The 10,297-nt window shown below is 45.0% G+C and overlaps 1 protein-coding gene across 1 annotated transcript; it reads right to left on the reverse strand.

Annotated features, from left to right (window-relative positions):
- Positions 1-872: 872 nt before the first annotated feature.
- On the reverse strand, positions 873-5,157 carry LOC119648971 (tektin-B1). Its single transcript, XM_038050893.1, has 4 exons — positions 4,775-5,157; positions 4,274-4,705; positions 1,453-1,675; positions 873-1,385 (listed from the first exon to the last, which is right to left on the reverse strand). Exons 1-4 carry the CDS (start codon positions 4,984-4,986, stop codon positions 969-971), a joined length of 1,284 nt encoding a protein of 427 aa, XP_037906821.1. The 5' UTR covers positions 4,987-5,157; the 3' UTR covers positions 873-968.
- Between the last annotated feature and the right edge of the window lie 5,140 nt (positions 5,158-10,297).

Raw genomic sequence — 10,297 nt, forward strand, 5'->3', positions numbered from 1 at the left:
TGTAAGGGTAAACGGTTCGAATGAACCGATGATGGGCTCCAAACGTTTTATCAACTGAAGACGGTATTTACTTCCGCTCCGGTGCTGCATAATACAGACTTCACCAAACCGTTTTCTATACATTGCGGCGTCAGCAGAAGTAGCATTGGCGCCATTCTCGTCCAAGTAACACCTGAAGGAGGCGAAGTCCCTATTGCTTTCATGACGCAGAAACTCGCTGTCGAGGAGACCATTAGAAAGTTCAGGGCTTACGTGGAGGGACATGGATTTGAAAACTTTGTTACGGACGCAATAACTGTAGTCCCACGTTGGGCGCCAACTCTGCTACGATGACCGTCTAACGTATGGCCACAGTTGTTGCGTACGTAACAGTTCATGTGTTGTTGTTTAGGATCTGTGGGATCCTAAGTCCCCATCCACTTGATGGTGGACCGGACTAAATGAGGAGCAACTTAGTCCATGGATCCCTAGTTTGGAGCGTAGCACCCCAAGTATTAAGAATGGAAAAAATCAAAAATTTGACTGACGGTTTCGTCCAGAGCAGAGGCAACTCATCAGACGCTGCCTCACCTCTGCCCTGGGAGTTCATGTGATTATGAAGATCGTTAACCGGCGGCATCCATTTCCCTTTATAGGTATTGCGAAAGAATTTGTTATTTGATGGCTTGATGGATTTGAGCGGTTTTGTTATTCGAGCTTTGCCCCTCCGTTATATGTTCTGACGCTCATCAAAGTTGAAAGGTGGCCGCCATCGATTAACATTCGGGTTGTCAGCCCTATCCATCCCCAATCTGGAGGATCAGTTGGTACAATTTGTTTATTCTTCTCAGTCTGCAGTTTTTCATCCCCCGTCCCTTTCTAGACGCAAAAAATTCACTTCTACTAAATTTTATTACCACAAAACAAATACATATCATAAAATTGGAAATATTCATTTTTTTCGCATTGTGAGAACAACTTATTCATTTCTATGTAGGAGGAATCTGATTTTCCATTTTAGTCAATTCTATATTTCTGTCGGTTTGAGTCTGCTTCAATTCGCCAGCTTTCAAGCGTGCCCGCAAATCTAAACCGTGCACATCTACCATAAGTGAATGCTCCTTATTGCGAAGGTCAGTTTCGATCTTTTTTTCGTGGTCTTCAAGGGCATTGTAGGTTGTTTTTGCACAATTGATTTTCTCCCTTAACGCCTTTTGGGTGTTACGTAGCTGATATACTTCATTACAAAGGCCTTGATAGACCTCATCGCAACATAATTCCATTCCGGCACGTTGCGTCCTATTTTCGAGACGAGTTTCAGCTAATTTCAGTAAGTTGGTTTTGTCTTCAAGAGCCTCCACCAGCGTTGCTATTTCTTGAAGGCACTTTTCCATTTCTTCTCGCATCTGAAACATGATAGGAACTTAGTAAATTAATAGATACAAACGGTGGTATGCCCATCACTATATTAACCTTTTTAAGTTGCCATTCTAGCTCGTTTTTAGCACGTTTTGTTTCGAAAATCCTCTTGCGAATTATGTGCTCTGTTCGGTCCTGTTGAGCCTTCACGACATTACGAGCTTTTTCGCGACATACAAACAAGGACTCCCGGATGGCGTAGGTATCTTGATGTTCATTATCAGCCATTTGTTTGATATTTTTTGTGTGCTCTAGCCATGCTTCATAAGTACAGGAACTGTAAGAAATAATAAAATAAATGCGTGCGGATCGCACCGGAACCTGGTAAAAAAATTTCAAGTGAGCCTAGAGAAGAAAATACGCGCGCTAAAACTGGAAACATACTCAGTCGATGACTGCCCTGCCTCAGATGTTCATCAGGCGTAGCCAGGCCTAACGCGAGGAGAGGGGCATCATTTAGCTCTATCGAATGCCTGATCTGGGTGCAATCTCGAGGCTCCAGTGTATCAAGCCACCTTTGTTTTGACCTGCCTTTTGGTCGTTTACCATCGATTTCGATGTTCAGACCAATCTTGGCAAGTGAATTCTCGCTGGCACGAATTGCGTGACCATACCATCGAAGACGCCACTCTTGCAACTTTTCCACGATCGGTGCAACCCCATAACGATCCCGGATATCCTCATTTCGGATGTGATCTAAACGTGTGACGCCACTAGTCCAACGTAGCATCTTCGTCTCCATTACCGCAAGACGCCGTTCATTGTCTTTTATAGTCGGCCAACACTCAGAACCATAGAGAGCAACTGGACGGACGACATTGCGGTAAAATTTTAGATTTGAGGCGTTCGTTGATACGTCGATCACAAAGAGTCATGCAAAGGCGTTTTGCAAAGACAATGTGGACCACTTCTTTTCAAATTTAGAGCGGGTGTTTACTGAATCCCCATATGGGCCAAGTTCAATATGGAATATGGACGAGACAGGGTTCTCAACCGTGCCAAACCGATTGGGGAAAATAGTTTCGGTGAAAGGTCAAAAGCGGATTGGTCACATCACTTCATGTGGACGAGGGGTCATAATTACATTGGCATTTGCAATCAATACAGCGCGGAAATACCATTCCGCCTTTTTATTTATTCCCGAGAAAGAAGATAGCGTCAGTGTTTTTTGAGCAGGCGTCGAAAGAAACAGTGGGGTACGCCAACGGAAGCGGATGGATGCAACAAGCTGAATTTGCAAAATTCATGGAACACTTCATAAAATACACGCACTCATCGAAAAGTGCACCGATACTTCTTTTATCGGACAACCACGCATCTCACTTTTCAGTGGACACGATTGGCAATTTGGCTGTTGAAAATGGTGTGGCAATGCTTACCTTCCCACCGCATTGTAGCCATCGACTGCAGCAGGTATTTAGACTCATGGAAGGCGCATACATTCAGTAACACAATGAGTGGATGAGGCGAAATGCAGGTCACGCTCTCGACATCATGCACATTCCTCTACTTGTGAAAGCGGCTCTGATGAAAGCTGCGACGTCACAGAACATCGCAAATGCCTTCAAAACCACTGGTATCAGCCCATTTAACCCTGGAGTGTTTCAAGACTCGGATTATTGTCCGCTCGTTGTAGCCGAAGCGAATGCAGAGGCCAGTGTTAATGAGAGACAGTTTGACGAAGGATAACAGCGTCGAATCGTTGATCTTTCTTGCCAGAAACTGATTCTACACCTGATCATCTTCACTCAGAACCTTCAACATTCGGCAATAGCTACGATCCCGTCATATCAAACATTTGTCTTCTCCCAAAAAGCACCACTGCGAGAAAAATTAACCTTTGGGCGCAAAGCGAAAACCATTTGCATTATAACGTCTCCATAATATCAAGCCGCTCTTCGATAACTAACTAGGGAAAGGAAATGCTGCAAAAGCTCGAAAAGAACTTGACGCCAAGAACGTGCATCTGCAAGCAAACGTAAATTACCAGCAAAAATAAAAGGCCAACCACAAAAGCGAAGGAAGAAGCGCTAATCATCAAATGTGGACAGTAACGAATTTTGCCTCGTCTGCTGTAATGGCGCCATTCTATGCAAAGGGATTCACAGACTCACCAAATTTTTTGACATTTGGTTCGGCCATTTTCGAGTAAATCGGGTGTGACAGACAGACAGACATTAAATCGATTTATATGATGTTTTGTATAAACATAAAACCTTAGAGCGCAAGGCTGTCGTACGGAAGGTCGCGATTCAAATCTCCCTGGTGGCAGTGGAATTTGTATCGTGATTTGACGTCGGATACCAGTCGACTCAGCTGTGAATGACTACCTGAGTCAAATCAGGGTAATAATCTCGGGCGAGCGCAATGCTGACCACATTGCCTCTTAGTGTACCGTTACGATCTTGAATGAAGTGCTCTAACACACTTCAAGGCCCTGATCCAACATGGATTGTTGCCCCAACGATTATTATTATTATAAAACCTTAAAAACCGAACTTAAATGGCATCAGCGGGGGCAGGCTAGGTCTGTGGAGAGAGATATGGCTGTAATTCAGGACTTTTTTGATTAAAGTATCCTACTTTTTGGGGGGGAGAGAACCTATAACCAAACAAAAAATTCTAATAGTGCCTCTTGTTTGTTACTTTCGTTTTGTATCGAAGTATCCTTTCAAAAATTAGATAACTATGGACTTATCCATGAAAAGCATATATTTCCTAGCAATGTTTTAACGAGACGCAATGAGTTTCTAATGCATTTGATTTCAGTTGCTGTCGCATTTCGCATATATGGATTGAAATCAATATTACATTCCAAAGAGCACCAACAAAAGTCAAATAACATTTTACACTTTCAATAATGTAACAAACTTACTCTTTCGGGATCCTTGTTGCATCTGGCTTGAAAGACAATTCACCGTTTTCACGTGTTAAATTCACTTGTGCTGTATCTATATCTTCTGCTTCTTTCTTATTAGCTATTTCCAAGCCCAATTTAAATCTCACTTCTTCCAAACGATTCAACTTCTCCCAAGCTGCCTGACATTGATCCCTCAATAAACGTTGGCTATTCTCAACAACACACAATTCTTTCTTCAACTCGGTATCACCCTCATCGTAAGTGAGTTCGGCACCTAACCGGCAGTCCCGCATCGTCAGACATTCCGACACAACCAGCAAAGATGTCACGAAGTTTTCCAACTCCCTTTCGGTGATGGCTTTTTCGTCACGAAGTAGTTTCATTTCGCGTTCAATGCGATCCAGACAAGCCTGGACGGTGTATCTCCATCGTTCGAGTTCAGCAATCCTATGAAAAGATACGGTGAATTAGGAAACTTAGATGTTTGAGTGCCTTTTAGATTATTTGATTACGTACCTATCAATCAGTAGTGCATTGTTACTATGAGCATCCCATTCTGACTGTATACGAGTCTCGCTCCTTAAACTGCGTGATGTGTGACGAAGCTCAAAAGCTTGACTCCGCCTCTCATCGGCTATGTTCCTCAATTGAGTCAGGCGGGCATGCCAATCAGCCAAGCCCAAATGGGGGAGTGGCTTCTCCATCACAACGACCGATTGATTTGCCATTTTCTAACACAATCTTGTCAAATATCGATAATTTCCCCGATTTTGTAAATTGAAAAATAAATCGTCACCAAAAATAAGCCTCAACAAAAAATTAAGGACACTAAGAACAAAATCAGTTACAGATGTCAATCTGAAATTCAACCAACTTTGATTAAACAGACTTGCATCTAGCAACGCTTGCTTAGTACTGACTGTTGGCGATTCAAGAAAAGGTATTAGATTGTGTCCTGAATATTGTAGGTGGAAGTTGCTAGGGGACCTTGTTTAATCAATTAGGCGATTTTTTCTTTACGGAACAGGGGCGATGACACACAAAGGGACATGAAAGTGTCTCTATTGGCTCTAATCGGGAAAGGAACGTTTGCGTATGCATAATCATAACAATACTAATCGATTTCCCCATGGTATTTAGGTGAAACGTCCACAGTAGTCGCGTGATTTGCTACTTTTGCTATGCTTCCAGGGAAAAGGGCTCAGTGTTTCCATTTATTAGGAAAGGACTCGGTTGCTTATTTCTTTTATTTAGTTCACAGTAAGTAACCCCTTGGAGGAAAATTTGATGTGCTGATAGTTGCACCAGGCGGACCCAGACAAATATTATTTAAGAATATTAATTTCATTAAATACGGGGTCAACCAGTGCACTGCAGGATAGACTGACGTGAGATATAGCTCCTGAGGCCAATCTATCTCTCTGTGAAAGTGAGCTGTCTCTCCTCTAGGGTGTTGTGTGGCTTTCCAGGGGCCAAGCCTCTCGTCTATCAAGACCGTTAATGAGTGGTGATAGCCACACCCTGTACGAGGTGACCCTACTATTAACAAAACGCTACGGATCTAGAGTGGGGAGTCGAAAAACACCTCCCCCAATGAAGGGTGTCATGCGATCCGTGCCCACTGGATAGTTTGCAGTCGGGGGTAACTGACTGTATTCGAACGGAGCCTTACTGATACCTGGTCGTCTCAATGAGTAAGTTAGACCTTACCGTGCTACAGGGGGCTATGGCGAGTATGGCGGACCTCCTAACCCCCATACTCGTGAGAATCAAATGAGTACCAGCAATAAAAATAAAAAAACTAAAACCAATAAAGCGGGACCCCGTACCGAACACAAACAGGTTAATCAGGCGGAAGCACAATTCCGAAATACTGAGAATCAGGTGATTACATCCAAGAAGGGAGAAGTTGGGACGTCAAGCAGTGGATCCAAGGTTAACATTGGTATACTGCGTGGACAACAACCAACAAACTCCACTGCTCAAAAAGCAGGGACTACCTAAAGCACGTCTGAGATAAATATATCAGACGTCAGGAAAGAGACAGGTCTCAGTGGCTACCTGAAGGAAGGCCTGAAAACAGAAGAAGTCCTTAAGAAGGCTCAAGATAGACCTAAGCCATCATTACCGAAGCCGGGAAAGCGGAGAGCAGCAGAAACTAGCCCGCTTGAAGGGAATGCTCCCAAAAAATCCAAATCTAAACCCAAGGGGGGGGGGGGGGGAACTGGAGCAGGTCACGGGTGAAGGGAGGACTCACGCCATTAGCCATGCTAGTGTGGTCAAGGGCATTCGACTGGCCATACTGCTAAAAATGTTTCCCGAACAAATACTCACTCGTGAGGAGCAGGAAACCATCGAAGACCTTGTTGTCACGCAGATGTGCAAGGGGTGGACTTCGAAACTTGTGTTCACCAGGATACATTTTCGACCAGGTCTTATATTGGTGGACTGCGCGACGGAAGACACTGCAGAGTGGATTAGGACCATACTTCCTAAATTGCCAGGCTGGGAAGGAGCAGAACTGTCAACATGTGCTGGAGGGTTTTCTCCCAAAAGCTGCGACAATAGAGACGGAAGATCTCATAGGCCTCCTAATTGCTCAGAATGAGGATCTCCATATGCGATTATGGAAAGTCTTCAGAAGCAAGGTGGAGGGAAAGGCTAAACTCCTCACGATTGGGATAGATGACCGATCCCTGGAGGCAATCAAACATCGGAGCTGCCATATCAACTATCGGTTTGCCAATATACCTGTGCTCGTGCACAGGGAAAAGCCGAGGAAAGACTGCGGAGGAGACACCGGGTGAAAAGCATACCGAGGTCCTCGAAGAAGTCTCGAAAGCCATAGAGGCGGAAAGGACTGGATCAAACAGGGAAGTAGACCGGCTGTCTAGTGAAGAGCAGAAGCCGGACGACCTAGACCTAGGGCTCAGGGTGGACAGCGACTCGCAGGAAAGCGTCATGTCGGAGGAGATGGGCGATACTCCGACAGTGGAGAAGAACTTCAAACAATAACGGAGCCAATGGCCAGCGCTAAGATAGCCCAGATAAACCGCCACCATGCGAAAGCTGTATCTGCAGTAATTGCAAGCGCAAGTTCCAAGGGGAACATTGGAATAGTGCTGGCTCAGGAATTCTGGGTGTACCGCGAGCAGATTCGCGGTCTACAAGGAGGAAGCATGCAGGTAATTTGGGACTCCTCTTGTGAAAAACCAAGAGCTTGCATAATTCTTAAACGTAATTTAAAATATATATGTCTTTCAGAGTTTCTGACCTTGTAGTCATCCAAGTCTCAATGGAACCCGGAAGGAGCGCTCGATAGGCAGTCGTGGCATCTGGATACTTCCCAGAAAACGAAATCCGGACTCCACCGGAACAAGTCGCTAAACTGGTGAAGTATTGTGGGAAGAGAGCGTTACCACTTCTCCTCGGCTGCGATGCCAGCGCCCATCACGAAGTCTGGAGAAGCAGCGACACCAATCGAAGAGGTGAGTACCCTCTTGAATTTATTCTTAGCAATAAGTTAGAAATATATAACTTAGAGAACACTCCAACATTTGTGACCAGCATTAGACATGAGGATTTAGACATAATGCTAGGAAATACTCGAATGAACGGAATTGTCAGGAATTTTAGGGTGTCGGATGAGCCCTCTATGCCTAATCAGATTCGACATTGAGGCTAACTCCGAAATAAAAAGAATAATAAGAAATCTCAGGAGAATGGATTGGGAATCCTATGCAACGGACTTGAGCAAGAACATTGCCCACCTTCAAGGGGGGCTGGGACTAGGAACAGTGGTGAAAAACTTCAACGCAGTCGTCATTGACGCTTATGAGACCAGCTGTCCGGCTAAGACAGTTAAGTCATCAAGGGATGTACCATGGTGGAACAGGAACCTGCCCAGAATGAGAACAGAGGCACGAAAACTCTTCAACCGAACAAAAGAAACCAGGGACTGGCAGAGGTACAAAAATGCACTGACTGCGTATAGCAACGCGATCAGGGAAGCAAAACGAAACAGCTTCAGGGAATTCTGTGAAGGGATCGAACAGATCACACTAGCAACCAGGCTTTACAAAGCTGTTGCCAAAGACGGGGCAATATCCTCTGTCTGTTTGAAGAAGGAAGATGGGACATTTTGCCTGACGCCCCAACAACGAATAAAAGAGGAAGAAAGGAGAACTGAAAACTAGCAAGAGGTATGCTCAGAAGCTAGGCTAAAGTGGGCAGTGGGAACTTGTAAACCACTGAAATCTCCCGGAGTAAATGGCATTTTCCCAGTATTAATCCAGAGAGACCTCGGGATCATTTTAAAGTCTCTTCTGAGGGCTGTAAAGGGGAGCATAGCACTGGGATATATACCAAGAGTATGGAGACGGGCAAAAGTGGTATTTATTCCGAAAGCGGATAAAAAGGATCCTTTTCCCCCTAAATCTTTCAGGCCAATTTGCCTAACATCATTTGTACTCAAAACGGTGGAGAAGGTCAGACAACTTTATTAGAGCTAACGTTCTAAAGCGTAATCCCCTACATCACTGTCAACACGCTTACCGGGCAGGACGGTCAACTGAAACTGCTCTGTATCAGCTACGGAATGCCATAGAAACAAAAGAAACAGCACCGTGTGCGTTTTTGGATATCGAAGCAACGAGCATTCGACAACACATCGCATACAGAGATACAAGATGACCTGAGCCGCAAGGTAGTGGGAAACACCCTGGCATTCTAGATGGGCAAAATGCTAGAAAGCAGGCAAATAGAAGTGCCGACAGATACAAATTCTATTGTCATGAACACTACCCAAGGTTGTCCACAGGGCAGGGTGCCATCGCCGCTTATGTGGAGTATGGTAATGGACGAATTCCTGGACGTGCTAACGAATGCTGGAATACAAGTCTGGGCTACGCGGACGGCAATGTTTTAATCTAGAGGGGCAAATATGCAGATACTCTATGTGATAGAATCCAAACTGGAGTAGGGGTTACTAGTGCCTGGTGCAGGAAGGTGGGACTGCGGATCGATCCAGCTAAAACCACCATAGTTCCCTTCACTAGGAGACGTAAACTTGATCCCCTGAGAGCCATAAGGTTACGTGACATGGAGAAGAAACGAGAAACGGAGGTCAAATATTTGATAATTACGATAGACCAAAAATAACTCTGGAAGAGAAATGTCGGAAAGACTTGTCTGAAAGTCACGGGGGCTCTGATGACTTGTAGGTCCATAGCGGGAAAAAAATGGGATTGCAGCCCGAAGATACTACTTTGGATATATACTACAAAAGTAAGGCCAATGATTACCTACGGAGCGGTAATCTGGGCAGAAAGAACCGAACTCAGCACACAAGCCAGGGAACTACACAAACTCCAAGGACTGGCTTGTGTGTATCAGTGGGGCAATGAGGACATGCTCAACGGCATCCCCGGAGGTCCTTCTGAGATTAACCTCTTTCCATTTGCACATACAGATGCAGGCAAAGGAGGGCAATATTCAGGATGGCCGGGAGTATCAGTGAGGCGGGGAGTTGCCTAAACCGAAGGAAGATTGATATTCTTTCTAGGCGGTATCCCGAATTACTGATACCAAGGGATAACATGACAACGAGGTTTCACTTTGATAAGAAGTTTGAAACACGTTGAAGTAACAAGGTAAACTGGGAGAGCGTGGCTGGGACATACGGCTTAAACAAGCAACTGATTACTTGGTTCACTGACGGATCCCTCACAGCAGAGGGAGCGGGTGCCGGTGTCATTGGTCTAAGGAAAATGCACTTGGAGCCAATTGGTAGGTACACTACCATATTCCAGGCAGAAATATACGCCACAGACAGATGTGCCTCCTTTAATATCCAAAGGAACTACAGGGGACAGAACATTGCCATCTCACCGACAGCCAAGCAGCGATCAAGGCACTTAGGTCCAACCAGATGAACTCTAAACTGGTGTGGGAATGCATTGAGAGACTGAATACACTCGGCTTGTCCAACAAGGTCTGGATACTCTGGGTTCCAGGCCATGCTGGATCGGAAGGCAACGA

Source organism: Hermetia illucens, chromosome 2 (genome assembly GCF_905115235.1).
Source record: "Hermetia illucens chromosome 2, iHerIll2.2.curated.20191125, whole genome shotgun sequence".
Lineage (NCBI taxonomy): Eukaryota > Metazoa > Arthropoda > Insecta > Diptera > Stratiomyidae > Hermetia > Hermetia illucens.

Bases quoted from the DNA above. Each gene is read 5' to 3' on its own strand.
- LOC119648971 (XM_038050893.1), bottom strand. From the start codon at position 4,986: ATGGCAAATCAATCGGTCGTTGTGATGGAGAAGCCACTCCCCCATTTG. The intron at 4,706-4,774 runs GTACGTAATCAA...ATCTTTTCATAG, and splicing joins AATGCACTACTGATTGATAG to GATTGCTGAACTCGAACGAT. The intron at 1,386-1,452 runs GTTAATATAGTG...ATCATGTTTCAG, and splicing joins TAGAATGGCAACTTAAAAAG to ATGCGAGAAGAAATGGAAAA.